At 43.1% G+C, this 21,421-nt stretch overlaps 1 protein-coding gene across 3 annotated transcripts; it reads left to right on the top strand.

Annotated features, from left to right (window-relative positions):
- Positions 1–4,384: 4,384 nt before the first annotated feature.
- On the top strand, positions 4,385–10,180 carry zfp64 (zinc finger protein 64 homolog (mouse)). Of its 3 annotated transcripts, none has more exons than XM_004071025.5 (6): positions 4,385–4,635; positions 4,719–4,856; positions 4,937–5,083; positions 5,171–5,233; positions 7,236–7,487; positions 7,572–10,180. In XM_004071025.5, exons 2-6 carry the CDS (start codon positions 4,739–4,741, stop codon positions 8,945–8,947), a joined length of 1,956 nt encoding a protein of 651 aa, XP_004071073.1. In that variant the 5' UTR covers positions 4,385–4,635; positions 4,719–4,738; the 3' UTR covers positions 8,948–10,180. The 3 variants fall into 3 exon arrangements, with proteins under 3 accessions (XP_004071073.1, XP_011475894.1, XP_023812670.1); XM_011477592.4 differs by having other exon boundaries at positions 4,716–4,856; XM_023956902.2 differs by having other exon boundaries at positions 4,390–4,591; positions 4,658–4,856.
- Positions 10,181–21,421: the final 11,241 nt, after the last annotated feature.

Genomic DNA, 21,421 nt, shown 5'->3' with positions numbered 1-21,421 from the left:
TGCCTATAGATGCTTTTTTTTTATCCCTGCTTTCAAAAATAAGATTCAAGTGAAATCAGTAAATATGGCAATCAGGACAGTCAGGTTCACAGATCAGGTTCAGATGCAGCAGCCAGCCCCTGGTTTCTGCACGGGGACCGAGTGGACGGTGTTGTTTGGGTGCCCTCAGGTGGAAGGCTGCTATAATTGCTGTTGACATCCTACAAGTCATTGTGCAATTAAAGCATCTGCCGCTCCTGTGCGGCAGCGGCCCATGATGCCTCGTGACAGCTCGTAGCCATTAAGCAACTGTAAGCAGCTGGCGTGCCACCCCACCCCCACCATTGTTGCCCTTGTCTCAGAGGGGAAAAAGAGGGACATTACATCACTCCCTGAACGCAAAAGCGTCCTGATGAACAGCAGAGAAACATGTCTGAGGATCTGATGGAAGTCCAAACCAGAACTTCTGACTGCAGGAAGACCTGTGGCGCCACCCAACACGCTAACTGTGTTAGCTTCATGAAGCTTTTTCTGTAAATTAGGAATTAGTCACCAACCTGAACTGTATGAAACTCAATATCTTTATTCTTTGTAGATGCTTCATTCATGTCTGTGAAATGAAAAAGGGAAAATTGGTTTGTAACCCTTGTGCTATCCTAGGCACTTTAACATTGGGAGTTGGGTCATCTAGACCCACTAGACAGTGCGCTGAACCTTTTTTCTTCAATGATTTGTGATCTTCACTGGTGTCCATGGATTACATGAAATCTTTCCACCTTTATCCACCTTTGTCATGGTAGGGAGAACACGTCAATGTAAGGGTGGGGTCATCTAAGATAGCACAAGAGTTAAATGCATTTAGTCAAGTTGTGATGAAATTATTTACTTTAAAGTTGGATGACTTGGATTTTTGGAAACAAATTGTGTTATTGTCAGTTGACAAACTTTTAACTGAATTCAAATTCAATTTTTTGCTTTTATTTAGCTTTTTTCTTTCTGAAAATGTTGATCTTATAGAGCAAACTAATCTTTTTATTTTAAAACCAATGAAATTACCAATTATTGTTAAATAATGTCCGATGTACATCTGCATTGGTTAAATGGGTCGGAAGTGTGTTTATGTGTGTGAGTGTGCTTTTTGTTTGTGTGTGCTACTATTTATAAAAAGTGCAAGATTGGTTTGATTTGATTTGATTTGATTTAGAACTCCCAGTTTACCTGACCTTTGAACATGTGAAAAGGTCAAAGACAAGTGTGTCAGCAACAACTCAACAAGTTTTTTAAAGCAATCATTGATTTTAAAAAATTAAGTTAGAAATACAAATAAAATCTCAAGAATAAAAAAAAAATCACAAAAAAGGGAATTAAAGAGTAAAAAAACTGTAATTGATTTACTAACCACTTCACGCCGTCTGTCTCTAATTTGCAATGTACCATTTATTTCATGACTTCAACTAATTTAGCATAACATGCAATGGAAAAACTATTAAAGTATATTTTTTATTCATTCGTTTTCTAATCCATTTTGGGATCACAGGGCTGCTGGAGCCTATCCTGGCCACTTGCAGGCAAAGGCAGGGGACTACCTGGACAGGTCACCAGTCTGTCGCAGGACCACAATCACACACTCATGCACTCTCACACCAATTTAGAGTAACCAAGTAACCTATGAAGCATGTTTTTGGATGGTGGAAGGAAGCTGAAAGCTGGAGCCGGAGGAAAACCCACGCATATACAGGGAGAACATGCAAACTCCACAGAGAAAAGTCTCCCATGATGTTCTGTTCCAGGTCCCCCAGGTGGGGACTTGAACCATGAGCCTTTTTGCTGTGAGGCAAGAGCGCCAACCACTGTGCCACCGTGCAGCCACATTTTAAATATATATATTATGTATTTTTATTTAAATAATTGCAAATAAATCCAGCTATGAAGGGGTTAAGAAAAGCCTTGTGAGGCTGTCCTGTCAAATATTCAGACAGCACAAAAAGAGGATTTTCCTGTTAGCATGACCTTTCCTGTAACCAGCGGACGTCCCGCCGTTCAGTATGTGAACCATCCTGACAGCTTTTGCTTCACAACATCAGTAATCAATGTGTGACAGAAACCAAGACAGACTGTAAAAACCCCTGCATCTGGATGAGTGTGAGTTTCTGTGTGTGTGTGTGTGTGTCAGGATTTGCTGTTTCAGCAGGGAAGGAATCAGTCCTGCCTTTGCCGTGCAGGAAAGTCGGCGTAAGGAAATTCCTGAGCCTCACAGTGGCAATCAGCCAGTTAAGGAGCTGCCACAGATCATGGAGCTGGATGTCAGTCACTTTCATGGCTTAGTCACACCAGCACCACTGCTCCACCATAAACAGAGGCGTTCTCATTCATTCACCCCAATAACTGAGCGCCGCTTGATCTCCTTCACTCCGCTCTGCTGAAACAACTGAAAACTCTCGCACAAGACGGGACTCAAAGTTATGGCAGACGCTGAAAAGAGAGATTATGTGAAACTGCTGACCAAAAAAAAAAAAGGCAAAATTTCCCTTTTTTGGCCTCAAAAGTGATTTAAGAGCTACTGTAAACCTGCTTTCCTTGGTTCTTGTAAATCTAAAAATTGCTCTATTTGAAAAACAAATACATTAAAATATGTGGATATTGTGTATGAAAATTTTTTGTAAGTTTTTTTTTTTTTTTTTTTGTGCTTTTAGAAGTAGTTTGCCCCTGAGGGTTGCAGTCACTTTCAAAAGAAGAGAGGAACTTTATCATTTGAGAGGTATTTTTTATCTTGAATCATATAAGAACTAATGGGAAAAACTGAGATGTCCTGTTTTTAGAACACAACTTTGGAATTATTTGGATTAAGATCTTAAATCAGTAAAAAAAAAAAAAAAAACAGTTATTTCAAATAATTGGTCAATTCTAGATGGTAAATGGTAAATGGCGTATACTCATATAGCGCTTTTCTACCTACAAGGACAAAGCGCTTTACAGTCCCATTCACCCAGTCACACACACACATTCATACACACATTCACACAACAGAGAGGTGTATGTATCCGTGAATAATGTTTTTGTCATTTTTGTTGCACCGCACCAAAAATGTTAGGTTGGGGTTGTGTGGGGCTGTAAGGTAGTGGGAGAGTGTGTAGACAGAGAGCTCACAGCAGGGGAAGGGGGGGTTAGGACATTAGAAGTGAATTTCTTCCTACTGTTGCTCTGTGGCAACCATATCCTAGACAACAATACGGGTTCTTTGATTTTGGCTACAAACTGCATAATCGTACCTAAAAGACCCCTGAGAACTCTTTCTACGATCCTCCACCGGACAACCCCCAAAACCGCAGCACCTGTCCGGGTGCATGTGAAGACGGCCTTGGCGGTTAGCTCCCATTTCCAAATGTTGCTACCTGCACGTTGTAGTTTCACAGAGGCACATAAATGTGGCTTTCAATATTTGCATAACAGAATTTCTTTTGTCCGCTGCTGTTTTGACCAGACTCCATGAGCGTACAGGTATTTGTTAGCGAAGAACAAACTCTGCAGACCTGCTTTTTCTTTTTTAAATCCAGATCATACCATGTAAAGCAACACTGCCACTGGCTTGTTTTTTGTTTGTTCTGATTAAAGAAACAAAAACACATGCATTCATCCACATGCAATCTTTAGGCTTTGTTTCACCAACGGAAAGTTTGCTTTTGTTTTACATTACTTTGCATCACACTGCGGGTCATCTTTGCATCTCGTTGATTTTGGATGTTGTTTTAGTTTAGTAATGAGTATCTGGTTTGATATTATAATCACACTGATTGTGGAGGAGGCATTGAAAGCATAAATTTGTGCAGTTTGACTTTGTTTGATACCATGTTGTATCACATTTTTGTCCGATTATCGTGTTCTGGGTGACTAATTTTAAGTTTTGCATCTTAATTAAATGCGTTTAATGTGTATTAGATGTTAATATTTATTTATTTATGGCTGAAGAGTTTGTAATAAAATCAGGACTATGAAGAGGTCATTTGTCTGTTTGTAAAATCAAACATTTTAGAGTCTATAAAGACTCAAAACTCTTTTATTATTCATATTAATATTATTGTTATTGAAGAATTTAAACAAAAGTTTGTGTTGTACTTGAACTTATTCTTGATAGCAAAAATTTTCTCTATTAGGACTGTTTGGGGGCCTTTAAAACCCCTCGAAAAACTTCTATGTTTGATATTAACAATTATATTTATTCCTGCATACAAGTTGGGTGAAAAACAACGGATTCTAAATTCATTAAATACATTTAATATAAGCTGTTTTTTTATAGTTTCTAAATATCTATTGTGTTTTCGTCACCACTTCGACGTATCATTGGGATTTCGGATGGTCAGAAACGCAACATGAGGCGTAACGTAGAAACGTGTGCCGTCAACCCGAAAGATTGTGTCGTAAAATCCTTCTGTATTTTCGTTGCAGTAGAGATCAGTATTTCTTCAGTATCACAGCTTTAAATGTGTGATTTTGTGGTTTACTGTATTTATTTCAGTTTAATGCCATAGAGAAGGAAATGTAAAATAAAAAAAGCAACAAAATGAGTTGATTTGAAGCTAAACGGGCTGAGAAATGGCTAAATTCACCGAAAAGGGTGAGCAAAGGAGCGGCTGCTGTTAGTTAGCAAACAGTTCAGAGGTGAGTGTCTGTTTGTTTGCAGGGGTTTGTTTTTTCCAAACTGGCTCCTGACGCGCCGCGCTTCCCCTTGTCGGCTCCAGCAGACGCGGGTCAGTGTTTGGTGATGGAGGCCAGTCCAGACATCCACATTTGCGGCTTCTGCAAGCAGCAGTTCAACAACTTCGAGGCGTTCCTGGCCCACAAGCAGGGCGGCTGCTCCCCGCCCGCCCCGGAGCCGGCGGGTGAGGCTCCGCCGCGGTTCTGCTCAGTCAGTCTCCCTGCAGGAGCCGCGTTCACTCCTCCTTTTTCTGTCTGTTCCCAGATCCCGGCAGCGACTTCGTGCTGGAGGACACCCCCCAGAGCTGCGTGCGGAGGGGGACTAAAAAGATCCTGAGCAAAGCGCAGAAAGCACCTGCGAGGAAACTGAAACCCGCCGCGGCTTCCAAGAGACACTCCTGCTGCTTTTCAGGCTCGGTCCTTTTTTCTTTTTTTTTAATGAATCCAAATATGAATAACGTTTAAATTTACCCCCTTCCCCTCCCACATTTGTCCCTAGGTTGCACCTTTAAGACCCAGTATGGCCAAAAGCACATGGAGCGGCATCTCAAAACACACACCGGTAAGGGGATGCTTTCATCTCGCGCATGCGCCGTTCCGACAAATCTTTAAAAGCAGTTTTTGGAAACAAAAAGCTGAACTCTTCCCAGTTTGGGAACATTCATTGACTTTATGTAATGAAATAGAACTTTTTAGGTCAATATTAGAAACCAAAGTACTATAGAGATATAAACTCCAGTTTGTGGTGTTTGGTGAAACTGGATCAGGGTGGATTCAGACAGATCCAGTCCAGGCGTTTGTTCTGTTTTCAGACTCCCTTCAACCGGATATTTCTGTTATGAACCAAAGCTTGTAAAAACAGGCATGTGACTAAAGTTGTCTTCAGTCATTGGCCTGGAATGACAAGGGCGGGTCAAAGCAACGGCGTGATAATTCACTTATTGAAACGTCCTCTTTCACTGACCAATTCTGGATGTCTGTATCAAGACGGTTACCGTGGTTACGCTAATACATGTTTATGATGTATAGATTGTTGGGAAAACGGTGAGCAGCGATGTGGATCACGTTAAAAGTTCTTCTCGTGAGTCTGCATTCATCCGACCACATTTCAATGAGTTGCTGTGTCTCGTCGTCATGGTTGCAACCTCCCTTCTCTGCTTACATCCCATAATGCCAGGCTAGGGTGACCGTTTTGGTCCAGTTGTTCCACTTCAAGCACGGATTGTATTCAGACTAGGCCTGCACAATATACCGCAAATTTATCGTTATCGCAACATCAAGCTGTGCAATATGCATATCGCAAAAGACAGCAAATCTGCATGGCAGCTTGAAGTGTTTAATGGATTGAAAGAATCCCTTTCTGCATTTGACCAATCAGATGGACCCCTTCACGTTGTTAACTAATCGGATGGCGCCCTATTATGTTGTATGTTCGCCTCCTATGTCAACAAGGGTCATTTGTAGTATAATTTTTAAGCTGTTGTAATGGAATGGGAATAATATTTTTGGTTGTTTTGCTAATTGTTTATATACCGCAAATTATATCGTTATCGCAGTATTAATTACTAATATCGCATATCGCGAGTTTTCTTCATATCGTGCAGCCCTAATTCAGACTGAGGAATCTGAGCGAACCGAAGCTCAGTCTGATTGGAAACGAACTGAGACCACCTCCAAAGATGGGTGAGAGAGTGGACCCTGGTCCACTCTCTCACCCATCTTTGGAGGTGGTCTCAGTTGGGTGTATTCAGACTGAAAATTGTTCCAGATTATCAAGGGAAATGATATACGATGTGTCCAGTCTGAATCCAGCCTGAGTTTCAGTCTGTAGATGATCCATCTTGGAGGTTCTCCTGTGTTGTGAATGACTTTGGGTCCATTCCTGTGTCTTTTTGAAGTGTTTGTGGCATCACATCTGTCTTTGGGTCTCTCTGGCTGACCTAGAAAGGGAAGGCTCTGACAAGTACTAGCTCCTGTCCTTTTATTTTTACCCACTTTCCCGGCTAACAACAAGAAAAAAGGAGGAATTTAATGGAAAAGATGCAACATTTGTGGGAACGCGAACATGTTTCTGCAGCTCAGCGTTCTCCTGGGAAAGCAGAACGGTTCTGTAGTGAAGCTCTGCATGGATGCTTACAGGAACAGCTGCAGTTTTTCTGTGTCCGGGACTCCAGAACTGGACTGGAGTCCTGGATGGACCGTTGATCTAGGTTTGCTTCAGTTCCTGACCTTTTGACAGACGGGTGTCCCCAGAGGACATTGAAGGGAGGAGCTAAAGGATTTTCAGTTCCTGTAAGGATGGAAGATTCGCTCCAAACTACCACAGACTGTTAATAACAACACATTCTAGTTAGAATAATCAAAATCAAGATTTGGAGCAACAGCCAAGTTGGTACAGATGCCGACGGATACGGTGGTTCTGGTCCCCTTTGGTGTTGCGTTTCAGACATGTCAGTCACTTTAATCTGTCAAATTTTGCTGTCAAATTCCAGCCAATCATTCTACCGTTCCAGTGATTGTCCAGACAGCATAAAGGCTCTCGTTTGTGTTCTTCCTGTCATCAGGCGAGAAGCCGTTTGAGTGCGAGCTGTGCCACAAGCGCTTCAGCCGGCGGGACAAGCTCAACATGCACAGCCGCTCGCACACGGGGGAGCGGCCGCACAAGTGCAAGCTCTGTCCGTACGCGGCGGCGGACAGCAGCAGCCTGAAGAAGCACCTGCGCATCCACTACGACGAGCGGCCGTTCAAGTGCCAGATCTGCCCGTACGCCAGCCGCAACTCCAGCCAGCTCACCGTCCACCTCCGCTCCCACACCGGTAACCGCCGGCGTGGCGGGGGAAAGAGCCGCTCGCCAACGCGCCTCTCAGGAGAATCATCTGACTTTTCCTGTCCTTTCTTAGGCGACGCGCCGTTCCAGTGTCAGCAGTGCGACGCCAAGTTCAAGATCAACTCGGACCTGAAGAGGCACGTCCGGATCCACTCGGGGGAGAAACCCTTCAAGTGCGACTTCTGCGAGTACCGCTGCACCATGAAGGGCAACCTGAAGTCGCACGTCCAGATCCGCCACAGCAGCGAGGACTCCCTTCAGTGCGCGCTGTGCGACTTCAAATGCGCCGGCAAGGCGGTGCTGCGGCAGCACTCCCGGCAGCACCGGCCGGCGCAGCCGCTGCAGTGCTCCAAGTGCACTTACTCCTGCTCCAGCAAGGGGGCGCTCAAAGTCCACGAGCGCATCCATTCAGAGGATCGCCCCTTCAAATGCCACTTCTGCGGCTTCTCCTCCAAGCAGCTCAGCAACCTCGCCATCCATAAGAAGAAGTGTCACTCGGAGGCGCCGGACAACGGCGGCGGCGGCGGGAAGACAGCCAGCAGAAGCGGGGTTAAAGGCACAGCCGCCGACCCTCCCAAGCCCGTCAGCTCCAGGTATCGGGCCAAGCTGGAAGCGGCCCGGGCTTACTGCTGTGACCTATGCGATGCGTCGTTTGTGAGGGAGGACTCGCTGCGCAGCCACAAGAAGCAGCACCGAGACAACCAAAGCACGCCGCTCGCCGCAGATCCAGCCAGCCTGCTTCCTGTCGCCGTGCCACACGACACCCAGCTCCCCATCCAGACCGGCGTGGTGGCGCCTTTCACAAACGCGCAGCTTAAAATCCTCGTGGCTCCACAGGACGCCTCCATCCCCGCCGCCGTGGACGCTCAGAACAAACCAGGCATGGTTCTGCTCAGCCCGGAGAACCAGGACATGGTCCTCAACTCCGTTATCCACCAGGTCAACCTGCTGACACCCCTACAAAGCCTCGGGTCGCCCCAAACCGCCGGCGAACCCCACACAGTCCTCCTGACCCACCTGAGCCCCGAGGACAGCAGCAACCCCCTCCACCAGGCTCTGCTGCAGACCGCCATCAGCCCCCACGACCCCAACGGCGCCCAGACGTTTATCACCGCCTGCCCCGAGCTGGACGGCCTCAGCTCCCTCATCCAGGGCGGGGGGACGGAGGTCACAGTGGTGACGGAGGGGAGCTCAGCTTTAGTGACGGCAGCAGCTTTGCCCGTCTCCATGGCGGCGGCAAAGGTGGAGGACAGTGCCTTAGCGTGCCAGGAGGCCTCCGTCCTGGTGCCGGGCCTCGGAGGCCAGAACGTTCTGATCCACGGCCTGCCGCTGATCGTGTCCGGTCAGCTGCAGCAGGGCGCCGTGGACCAACGCACTCTACACAGATTCCCACACGCTGGACGGACTGCAGCAGTGAGCGGGACACGCCCCTTTCTGCAGAGGACATGACCCTTTCTGCAGAGGACACTCTGCTCACAGTTGTCAAAGGTTATATTTACTTAATTCTAAAGAACTGGAGGCTACGAAGAAAACATTTTCCTTCATTTTATAAAATATGTTCATTAAGAAAAAATGCTTTTTCATACTTACATGTTATTTTTTTACAAATTCATAAGCCATCAACAATTTTTACATCAAGTAGGTAATTCATTTATGTTAAGACATTTTGATCACGTTTACAGCAAATGTTATATTTTCAGCAAAAATCAATCAAGCGTCAAATGAAAAAGCCGCTGCAGTTTTCCAGTTTGTCCACTAGATGGCAGCAGAGCGACGGGGTTCATCTGCTTCTGCTGTTAATGGATTTGTTTTGAAATCATCTCTGGATGTTTGGAAGAAGACATCAATCGAGTGTCATATCAAGACCTTCGTTCTTTAAAAGCTGAGTTTGTCTCGCTATAGATTTTCCGATAAAGTGCCTGTTCTGCCTCGCCGCCTTTTGTTCCAACGCACTTAAGTCTGCTGCACCTGAATAGGAGCCTCCTTTCCAACGCTTCGCATTGATCCCTTATCCTCTTCGCCTGGCGCTGAGGCACACTCAGGCGCAGCAGGAACACCCACAATATCGGCAGCAGCGGTCTGCTGTCCTCGACCTCCAGGGAGAAACGCGTCAAAAATGCTTTAGAGGTTGTTTTGTCTTGTTGCAGCATCTTTAAGTGGAATTGGTTTGTTTCATGCAAACATCAAATGGGTCCATTTTTGTGTTCTGACAGCTGTGCAGACTCCAGAATCTGAGCATCTGGGGAGCAAAGCACCCTGGGATACAATTGGGTTTTTATACTTCCTCCTTTCTAGCTTGGTGGCCCCGAAGATCATCTATTTGCAGAGATGGAGGCTCTGCAGGAAAACCATGAAGTGGCCTCTGGAGGAACCCTTTGATCTATTATCTAACATACTTCCAGGCCACAATCCTGAGATCCCGCCCCCTCCACTGCCACGCCCCCTCGCTGCCCTCTCCTCTTACCTTCAAGCTCCAGACATCAGACTTGAGGTTTTCCTGCAGAAAAAAATCTCTATCAGATTTAACTTTTATTTTCTTTACGAGTTCAGGAGAAATCCTGATGGTTTAGGCTGTGTCTGAATTCCCTCCCCGCTCCTAGACCCTAAAACCTTGGATACCGGTACCGGTCCGTGGGACAGTTGGTACTGCAGAGAAAAAAATAAAACCAACACCTACACTTTTCCTGTTTTATTAAGTTTTATTTTGAAAACTGCCGGATTCTCCACATGGTTCTCGTCACACATCAAGTTGCTCATTAATGTTTTGAAAATCCATCCGCTAATTCTTTTTAAAGGCCTGGACCAACCGCTACCTTGAAACCTCTAAGCTAGCAAAATAAAATAAAAAACATGTTTGGAAAGTTTGTTTTCGCAGAAAAGATCCAACAAGGAAACAGAAGAAGAGCCTTCAACTTCAAAATAAAAGCATTAAAGAAAAAACCAGGAGTCTTTACTCCAAATTAGTTTTAATATGACAGACCATAATAATAATAAAGCAGAATATTCAGCAACCGACTATGTAATGTTACGAGGATGCTGCCGATAAAGGTGGATTCATATCTTTATAAGATACCAGTCTTACTGACTCATTTGTTTGTATTTGTTCGTAAAAGAGATTTTCCAGAAGTTGAAGAGAGACTTACTCCAAAATTTTAGGGAAAGTGGAGGCTTAAAAAAAAGAAATAGGGCCTGAATTCAGCCTGGTACAGACCAGTCTGGCCTGAAAAAGGTTGGAGACCGCTGATCTAAAAGGCGGTGTCTAGTGCCCCGGATTTGAATGCTAAGTATTTTCTTTAAACCACTAATATGATGTCACAGATTTCCCAAAGTAAAGACCCAAGAAATATAAACATTTTATCAAGACTTTTCATGAATCCACTGACTTTATAAAAAATGCATCTTCAAATGACAAATTGTTCAAATGCAATGCATTGTGGTCTATGTTTGCCTAATTAGTTAGCATTAAATTACACTAGTGTTTTGCAGAGACTTCTGGGAAATTTACAGGGCGCCGGATTTTGGAATTGTAAAAACAAGACAAACGCCCTAAAAAGTGCCTTAAGTGGTGAAAAGTGAGGGAATTTAGACACAACCAGAATCTGGAGAAATGTAGCCGGACTCTACTGTACGACCCTTCCTTCCTCCCTAACTTCCCTCCTTCCTTCCTTCCTCCCTAACTTCCCTTTTTCCTTCCTTCTTCCCTAACTTCCTTCTTTCCTCCCTAGCTTTCCTCCATTCTTCCTTCTTCCCTTACTTTCCTCCTTCCTTCCGTTTTCCCTAACTTTCCTCCATTCTTCCTTATTCCCTTACTTTCTTCCTTGCTCCCTTACTTCCCTCCTTCCTCCCTAACTTTCCTCCTTCCTTCTTTCCTCCCTAGCTTTCCTCCATTCTTCCTTCTTCCCTTACTTTCTTCCTTCTTTCCTCCCTAGCTTTCCTCCATTCTTCCTTCTTCCCTAACTTCCCTCCTTCCTTCTTTCCTCCCTAGCTTTCCTCCATTCTTCCTTCTTCCCTTACTTTCTTCCTTCCTTCCTTCCTTCCTCCCTAGCTTTCCTCCATTCTTCCTTCTTCCCTTACTTTCTTCCTTCCTTCCTTCTTTCCTCCCTAGCTTTCCTCCATTCTTCCTTCTTCCCTTACTTTCCTCCTTCCTTCCTTCCTTCCTCCCTAGCTTTCCTCCATTCTTCCTTTTTCCCTTACTTTCCTCCTTTCTTCCTTCCTTCTCTCCTTCTCTCCTTCCTTCCTTTTCTTGAGAGAAATCCTGGAAAATTCCGGACTCGATCCTGAAGGAGAACGCGGTTCTTGTTAGGGACAACTAGAACAGATTCTTTTTGGTCCGGATTTCTGCGATCGTCCAGCCGCTGAACGTCCGTGTCGCACAGCCACTTCCTACATTCTACATTTTTTGTAAAACGTGTGATACACGTCAATCATACGTGTTTCTTGCGTTCTTCATCCGTCGATGTGCTCAGATGTCCGTTGAGGGTTTCAGCCAACGGGTCTTTACATGAATTCTGTCTTGAGCTGTTGAAAATGTTTGCTGTTTATGCAAATTTAACGTAGTTTCTACTCAATTATTACGTAACTCTTACACAATTGTGGGTGAGTTTTGTGTGATGCTTACACTAATTTGTAGCTTTGACCTTTGTGTCACATAGCAAATGGCATCGGATGCCGTGAGAAATGAATCGGCGGCGCGTTGACACGTGTTGGTTTTTCCTCTGCAGGCCTCTTTTTTGCCTCCACCTTGTTTAGCCCCTTTCACTTTGTGATACAAGTAGAGCAACACAACCATTTGTCTTTGTTAAGATTGTTTCTTGATTAGTTTGGAGGAAGTCTTTGGTATGTGTTTTTTTTAAGAGTTTACAGCTGATCCTTGGGGGGGGGGGGGGGGGGGGTAAAAGATGGATCAATTTTTGACTCCAGTCATCAAACCTGTAGGGGTGGACAGCAGGACGCTGCAGTGTCTTCGTCCCCTCAGCGGCGCCGCTTTTGCTCTTTAGCGTAGAGGCTGAAGCGGTGAATGCAAACAAGCAGCCATCAGCTTTTGTGCTTCAGAAACAATGAAACGTTCGGCCATTGTTTCCCGCGTGCCACTAACCCCAAACAAATGGGATGTTTGCTATTTTCTGTTTTCTTCGGCCTGTTGATGCCAGAACAATCCCTGGATTGTGTAGGTCGTGTTCGGTGTGATGACGGTGGGATGCAGGATTTGTTCCTGCTGTTAATTTTAATGCTGGCTATTGTTGCTATCTGTTTTTTGGTTTTTGTTTTGTTTTGTTTGTTTGTTTGTTTTCCCGTGTCAGCATTTTGTGTTTCCAGCTCTCACAGATCTGCCCAGCAGGACGGCGGCCTTTTCATCCGCCTGAAATGGTCCCAGCTGACGCAAAGCGAATGCAGATCAAACCATCATGAAGCTTTTTCACAGTTCAAAAATGACAACAAACCAAAATTAATGTTTACCATCAGACTGTAGAGAGTAAAAAGGAGCAGTCATCAGATTTATCAGGCCTTAAATATAAATTTAAGTTATTTGTGCTTATTTTATTTTGGAAAGCTGAGTGAGAAAACACAGAAACCCTCACACTTTTGGAAAAAAATAAAAGTGAAAAGAGGAAAAATAAACGCTAGTTTTGACAGAAAAAAATTACACTAAGACAGCAAAACCTTTTCTTAACAAAATTTTGGAAACTGAAACTTTTCTGATAAATATTTCTGTTAACAAATCAAACATTTGGTGGGTTTTCTTTTAGAATTAGGCTCCCATGGACTCATATAAGTAAAGGCCGTGTCCCACAGCCACTGTGTACGTTTTACGCATTGTGTCTTTTGTAAAACGTGTGATACACGTCATTCATACGTGTTTCTTGCGTTCGTCATTCGTCGATGTGCTCAGATGTCTGTCGAGGGTTTCGACTGGCAGGTCTTCATGTGAATTCAGTTTTGGTTTTTTATGCCGTTTATGCATATTTAACATAGTTTTACACTATTATTACGTAATTCTTGTACAACTGTGTGTGATTTTTGTGAGATGCATTCACTAATTTGTAGCTTTTTTCATGACCGTTCTACGTATGTCTAACAGACTTTTCACGATGTATCGCGTTAAGATAACATCATTGACGCACTAATCACTAACAGACTGTATATGACAGCATGATCGTCACGTTTTACGTTGATTCACGTCTTCCTTATTCGGTTTATTCCTACTCCTTCTGTGGTTTTAACGTGGTTCATTCGTGATCCATCTATGGGATGTCAGTCACATGCCATCCCACATCGAACGTTCTCCAAACGGTGCCATTTCAAAACTCAGCATGAACAAACTGCAGAGACGAGTGGAAAAACCTTCATTAACGGCAAAAGTCTGCTAAAAATCAAAACGCTGTTTGATAACAGAACCCTTCGACCGTTCATGCCAATACCGTGAATCAGCTGATTCTGAGGGGGAGAAAAGGACCTTCTTATATCAGCTATAGTATAGTATAGTATAGTATAGTATAGTATAGTATAGTATAGTATAGTATAGTATAGTATAGTATATGTATAGCCGCACATTACTAACATAACGCTAGGGACACAGCTGCTGTACTATTCTGTATGCGTAAACGGTTGAAAGGTTACGTTAGCTAACGCTCCAATGTTAAACGGGTTAAAGGATCGTGGATAAAAAAAGCAGAGGAGAGTGCACACCGCCACCTGCTGTTCAGTTTATGTAGGAGCATCGTCCACTTATGGAAGGAGAGAAATAAATATTTTTTCTTGTTGATTTCCTTTATTCTATATCAGTGTTTTCTATATCAGTGTGCCGCGGAGCACTAGTGTGTGTGGGAGATGGTCAGGTGTGCCTTGGGAAATTACCCATTTTCACTGATCTAACAACATTTTCCATCTCCAGGATATCAGCTCTGTGTTCATCCAAACAGGCCCTGATAAAACACAGAGTAGTTAGGAATATGAAAAATTGTAAAATACTTTTTTCTTTGTGTTTATTTGATTTTATTAAAGACATTTGGATAAGAATGACAGTACCGTAATATAGCCGCATCTTCAGCTCTGTTTTCGGAATAGCCCCGCCCCTTTAACTGTCTCCACCAATCATTCTTGGAGGCTTAATCACACGTCATCAGTCTGACCAATCAGAAGTGATTAAAGTCTTCATTTCCTTGTTCCGATTCTGCTCATAAAGTCTCTCAGTTCTAACATAAATACCAGCTAAAGCTCGTCGCGGTGTAGCTTTCCACAGAATCCAGTGTCAGACCGTGGAACAAGTGAACAAAACAATGAAGCTCAGAGAAGCGAGTCTTTCTGGCCTCGCCGACAGTTTTGTACTACATCTCCCATGATGCATTTTGTTAAAGTGACAGCATTTCTGCGATACAATGAGTCTTCCCTGTAAAACGTCTTGAAACCACAACGAACACACATCAAATGTTTTTAAATCTTCTTGATGAAATCAGAGGTCAACAGTTCAGTTCTCCTTCAATGTTTGTGTTTATTAACAGCCAAACATCCCAGAGTTTGGTCCATGTCATCTTTCTAACTGAAACACTTTTCTGAGAATGTCTGGATTGAAGAACAAATTCAGTTTCAGACTTCAGTCACTTTTGAAAAATTGAAAAGTTGAGCTTAAATAGAAGTAATAACAACATTTAAGAACCAGGATTAAGGTGAAGTGGCCAACAGACGCAATTAAACTAAATTGAAACAATTTAATCGTCTAAAAAGAAATACAACTTTTTTTTCCCAAAGACTTTATTTTTGATTAAGACGAGGAAAGCTAATAAAACTTCAACATATTCACTTTTTGTGTAGCTACAGAAAACATTAATATAATGTTAGTTTTTTGTGTAAATTTTATCAAACATATTGTGATCATATAATTGTTAAAAAAAAAGTTGGTTTTGCACTGACATAGAAATAAATATAAAATGAATAAATCACTTTTTAGAAAGAATACATTTGTTTTTTTGTGAGGTTACATAAAAGTAAATGTTAATAAACTGAAGGGAAAAAACAACTACCAGGGTAAATCTACAAATATATTAGTTATTACTGAAAACCAACTTAACTTTTATTACATCTATTAGAAAAAAAAGCTGCAACTTCCAGCTTTTTCTGCCACAATTAACACAAAAATGCACTTTAGATAGCAGAGGGGCTGTACATCAATACATACTATGGAGTTTCTCCTTTTTTAATTTTTAGGATGCTGGTGTGCCGCGGGATTTTTGTCAAAGATAAAGCGTGCCTTGGCTCAAAAAAGCTACTTAAACGCTGTGTAACTTTTTAAATCTTTGACGTTGAAGGTTGGGCAAAAGGCGAATTTAAGGGCTTTAAACTGGATTTTCAGGTTTTCTGTAGAAATCCTGATCCAGTGAAAAAAAGGGGCATTTTAGTGCTTAAAAAAAGAGCAGCATTTCAAAAGAAGCTGCTGTTTTTTCCACTCCTTTGTTTGGAGGAGGTGCAAACAAAGAGTCCATTTGACAATTTTTGAGATTCCTCAGGTTTGAGCAGATGGCTATGAGCAAGCAAAATGTTTTCTTTGTTCACACATGCCTTATCCTAAAAAAACAAACAGGCTGGAAATCTGATCTTTACACATACAAGCCATTGTGGTGACTGTGTGTGTGTGTGTGCGCACACACATGCAAGTCTGTGTTTACCTTACCTGCTTTCAAATTGCTGTAATGCACAGATGCTGCTGCTGCATTCATTCTTGCAGATCTTGCAGGAGTTAGAAAGTTTTGTGACTTTAAAAGTTGTTTCTTTTTGTGTGTGTGTTGGGGGGGGGGGGGGGGTGTTGGGATGACTTTGCTTTATTTAAAAAACTGAAATGAAAAAGGAAGCTCCATCTTAGTAAGTCAAGCTCACCATGATATCCACTCAACCTTAGGATCTGCGTGCTCGACCAGCCCGTCCATATTTGCTGTTTGTTTGACCCCATGAGGGCACGAACCCGGGCTGATCCTTCATCTGAGGACAAAGCTTATGTTTGCAGTGACATCATAAATGCCTGCGCAGGGACAACATTGGCTGTTGAATTCAGCGGGAGCCGGGCACGCTGGACAGAAACCCGTCCGGTGCGGTGGAAACTTTGGGATTTTGTTTTCTTTCTTTTTTTTAAGGTCCACGCCTTGGCCAAACAAAGGAGTCTGCCAGGGTTATGAAATGTTTCAGTGTGGCTGCTGGAGACAGTCAGGGATGGGGCGCTACTGGTGGTGGTGGGGGGGGGGGCACTTTGTTTTATAGGCTGCCTGGAATGTGTTGCTGACTGTGGACATCTGCTTTGTTAGCATATGTGAATCCATCCCGACCCCCAGCTATGAATCCACTGGTGGTCTGATAATGTATCATAGTCTTCCTGATACCTGCAGGCCCTCTGGATCTTTACATTCAATGCATGCTCTAATGCAAGCTCCAAAACCTGTTTTTTCAGTTGCTTAACCCCACAAATGATGACGACTGCTTCTTTTTTTTGTGTGAGTGAAAATACTTCTGAGTCCTTCTTAGGTCATTATAGATGCATCTCACCCATACTCCTCCATGGATTTCCATTTTCTTTGTTAAGCTAATTACATTATTGGGGCTTTTTTCCAAAAAAAAAAAAAAGAAAAATCAAGCAGGGGGTACGGTGGAGAATTTTTCATATGGTAATGTTGAGTTTTTACTACAAAGTAAGTTTTTAATACATTCATAGTGTAAAAAGACCAGATAAAGCTTTATTTATAGTGCCATTTTCATACACATGTAACACATCAGTAAATATACAATAAGAAACCTTTAAACACACAGAACCAGATAACAAGAAGATAAGCTATAACCTTTGTTTTTCTATGTTAATGTCACCCAAAAAAAGAAAAAAAGTGATAAAAATGAAGTGGCAAAGTCCCTTCTGACAGATATCCTCTATGAGGGGAGCAGGCTCATGTAACCCAACACCCTTGAGGGAATGCACTCAATCAAGCCCATTGTTTCTGCTCACATACAGTTCCCTCTGAGATAAGTCCGGCCTGGCCTGGCTGATAACAACAATGCCTTAAAAGCAAAGGATGAAGCATTGAGTGACAACTGCTCTCTCCGTAGGACCCCCACGCAGCCACGGCCACCCCCACCACAGCGCAACGTCATCTGCATAAAAGACAACCCGGAGGCCGCAAAGTGACTCTTTCTTTTGATACAAATATGGCTTCATACCATCCTCTGTATGCGGTAAGGTGAGCGGGGGACCGGGGTGTGGGGGTGTCTCCCCCCTCACTGTGATTCATGAAGCATTTTAATGAGGGCAGCTTCTGAATGGGCCACATAAATATTATGGGCGCAGAGGATGTGAGTCAGGGCCGGGAGAATCCAGCTCACCGGGCCATTACTCCAGTTGAAAGGGAGAAGAGGAAGTTTGGTTGGAAGATTTGTCACCATCAGATCTGTTTTAGAAAAGGGGGAGGGCCCAGCACAGAGAGGAATGTGGAGAAAAAAGAAAAAAAAACAGGGGAGGTGGCAACTCCTCCTCCCCCCTTTTTTAAAAATAAATGTCACATTTTTCTTGTCATTTTATTTTGTGTGTTGACAGCAAGTCGTAGGAACTAAATACTGCAGCAAATCACAGAATTGATATTCTTGCCTATATTTATCGAAAAACATTAAAAACCTTGGAGATTAAAGGGTTTTCAGTCTTTAAGATCAAAACACAATAATTATTTTTAATGGATAAAAAATCATGAATACAACAAGAAAAATTGCATATTTAGTTAATAAATTCACAAAATTATTTTTCATGGCTTCAACTAAAAATAAATTTTTTGTAATACTGGTAAAAAAAGAAAAAAAACTATTAAAAACCTTAAAGCCCTAAATACAACTGAGATTTCCAAAAGGAAATGACATAAAAGCCCCTTCTAATTAGAAAAATTGTTCAAAGTTAATATGGATTCTTGGATTTTGTGAAGCCAATGCATGAGATATTCATGCATTCGCATTCAGAATTCAAAATGTAATGAAGCAGCTACTGTATGCATGTATTTTAAATTTTCTACATAAATACAGCAAAATATTTGACTATGGTTAGAGAAATAAAAATAGTAATTCTTAATAGTCCAAAAGAGTAGCTTTTTTTAATGTCTAATCTACTTAAATACAAGTGAAAAAATCAAATCAAACTAAAAGTACTTTACCTTTTAAACTGTATCTACCTCTATGTTCATCACAGTTTTTTTCTTTATGTTTCCTATGTTTCCTGCATAATATCTATATTTTCAGGCTTTGGTTTTCTTCTCTTTTTTTTACTAAAAGAAAAAGTTTACCAAAAAAGAAAGATGTAAAAACTTTGGTGAAAATGTCCCTAAAAGCCTTTAAAGACCTCAAACTTCTTGTTGTGAAGATCTCATGTGATGATCTCTTTTCCCACCTTCAAGGACCCCCCCCCCCCCCCCCGATCATTTTTCAGGTGTGCCAAAAACCGGCTCCTGTCCGCTCTGCTTTTATAACCCAGACCTGTCGTCATTTCTCAGAAACTTGTCGCTGAACAATGCATTGTGTACGTCTTGACCAGCAGGTTTAGTCAGAAAACAGAAAAATAGCAGAGCAACAGGTAAACCAGAAACTGACCCCTCTGTGTCCGCTGGCTAACACGCTCTGCTTGTGGGGGGGGGCGGATAAATCCATCCGCGGCTGTGACAGGGCTCTAATCCCTGACAACTGTGGCCCTTGTGGCACCAGATCCTCTCCTTTGCTGCTTGTTTGGTACAATAGACGCCCCTCCTTTGTCCTTGAATTTCTATTTTTTTTAATTAGCCTTGTGGATGGGGGTTGGGGGTCTGCAAACATAAGACTCACTCAATAGGATTGACAAAATCACGAGTGCAACACTCGAGGCCTGGAGATGACAGACAAGAACGCAGGAGAGAGCGTGAAGATAACTGATAAGATGGATGGATGGATGGATGGATGGATGGATGGATGAACAGATGGATGGATGAACAGATGGATGGATGGATGGATGGATGGATGGATGAACAGATGGATGGATGGATGGATGGATGGATGGATGGATGGATGGATAGATGGATGGATGGATGGATGGATGGATGGATGGATGGATGGATGAACAGATGGATGGATGAACAGATGGATGGATGGATGGATGGATGGATGAACAGATGGATGGATGGATGGATGGATGGATGGATGGATGGATGGATAGATGGATGGATGGATGGATGGATGGATGGATGGATAGATGGATGGATGGATGGATGGATGGATGGATGGATGAACAGATGGATGGATGAACAGATGGATGGATGGATGGATGGATGGATGAACAGATGGATGGATGGATGGATGGATGGATGGATGGATGGATGGATGGATGGATGGATGGATGGATGGATGGATGGATGGATAGATGGATGAACAGATGGATGGATGGATGGATGGATGGATGGATGGATGGATGGATGGATGGATGGATGGATGGATGGATGGATGAACAGATGGATGGATGAACAGATGGATGGATGGATGGATGGATGGATGGATGGATGGATGGATGAATGGATGGATGGATGGATGGAAATTTTCTCCCGAGAGTCACTTTTGTCACTTTTTACAAAACTCCAAAAACCTGTTGCGCCTGCTGACTAAACAAACGCAGTGTAGGCGTGTGAGCCCACGTGTGGGCATGGGTCACGGCACCTTGCCCCCCCCCCCCCCCCCCCCCCACTAGCAGACATCCACGAGGTAGCCTGGTGGCAACGTTTTTGGCTTGATTCAAAAGGGGTCATGTGACCAACTAAACCCCCACCAGTATAATCCCACCACCCGAGCGCTGCATCCCTTTTTTGTTTTTTTTTTGGGACAGGCGCTGGCAAAACAGTTCTGGAGAAAAGTCGAGGCCAAACAGTGAATTTCCACAGAACAACAAACGGTGGTTGACTATGCATGTCAAAGCTCACACCCCCTGCCAAATTCTGCTTGGTCAAATATCCATCCCCTCCCACCCCAACACCCCAACACCCATGGGAGGAGGGGTGGTAGAAAAAGAGAGATGTCCCCAACCATTTAAATCCCTTCTAACTAAGTGGTCAGAGAGGGGTAAGGGCAATTATTCCACAGTGGTGCATTCCTTTTCAGAGGGGAATACCAACGCCGTCCAACACGTGGAATGCAAACGCTGCTATTAGCGCTCACGGCATGTCACATCCTCCCTCTGTTCGTCGCAATCCAGCTGCATACTTTGGCAAACAGCAGGTGCTCTCAAAGCTGCATGGCATGCATTAAAATGGCGTATACCCTAAACAAAACAAAAAAAAGGTTTGCAGCCATGAAATGTTGTGTTTGTACACTTACCCAGAACGAAATTTCACTTTTAGAGACCTGAAGTTATCGACTGTTAGCGCTAATGATCAATACCTGGTTGAAGATGTTCACATCATGAATCAAGCCACTAAAAAAAATCAGCTGATAGTGACACAAACCGGAGTAAAGTCAGCCTTTTCCATTGAAGCTTTTGGATGTTTTAAAAAAACAAAACAATTTTATATAAAGAATATAAATGTGGCATTTTTCCCGATGATAGCATTTCAAGAAAAATTAAGCCCAATATTGCATTTGTGAGTTTTTTCATTTTTTTTTTCAAATTCTTGTGAATCAGGAGCAGATGAAAAAAATGTAGTTTGAAAAAGCTTGTAGGTGTGACGTAGAAGCTACAGTGGGGGCGGGTCACAAGCTCCCCGCTCCACTGCATTCTGATCCACCTGCGAAACGAATACACCCACGCACGTCTTTGTTTTCCTAGTCTCGATCCAAAATGTGCCGCTGGATTGCTCCAATATTGCGCGCCTTTTTTGTTGCATGCGCTAATATTAGGTTGGGCATGTGAGGGGCTGTAAGCTAGCAGGAGAGCACGTCAACAGATGGATGAGCGGAACA

Source organism: Oryzias latipes, chromosome 7, assembly GCF_053564925.1.
Source record: "Oryzias latipes strain Hd-rR chromosome 7, Olatipes_Hd-rR_3.1".
Lineage (NCBI taxonomy): Eukaryota > Metazoa > Chordata > Actinopteri > Beloniformes > Adrianichthyidae > Oryzias > Oryzias latipes.
Note: the sequence above shows the minus strand (reverse complement) of the source record. Positions and strands in the feature narration are given on the sequence as shown.

Excerpts from the sequence above, each read along its gene's own strand:
- zfp64 (XM_004071025.5), top strand. The coding sequence starts at position 4,739 with ATGGAGGCCAGTCCAGACATCCACATTTGCGGCTTCTGCAAGCAGCAG. Across the intron at positions 5,084-5,170 it reads ACACTCCTGCTGCTTTTCAG|GTTGCACCTTTAAGACCCAG; the intron begins GCTCGGTCCTTT and ends ATTTGTCCCTAG. Across the intron at positions 7,488-7,571 it reads CCACCTCCGCTCCCACACCG|GCGACGCGCCGTTCCAGTGT; the intron begins GTAACCGCCGGC and ends GTCCTTTCTTAG.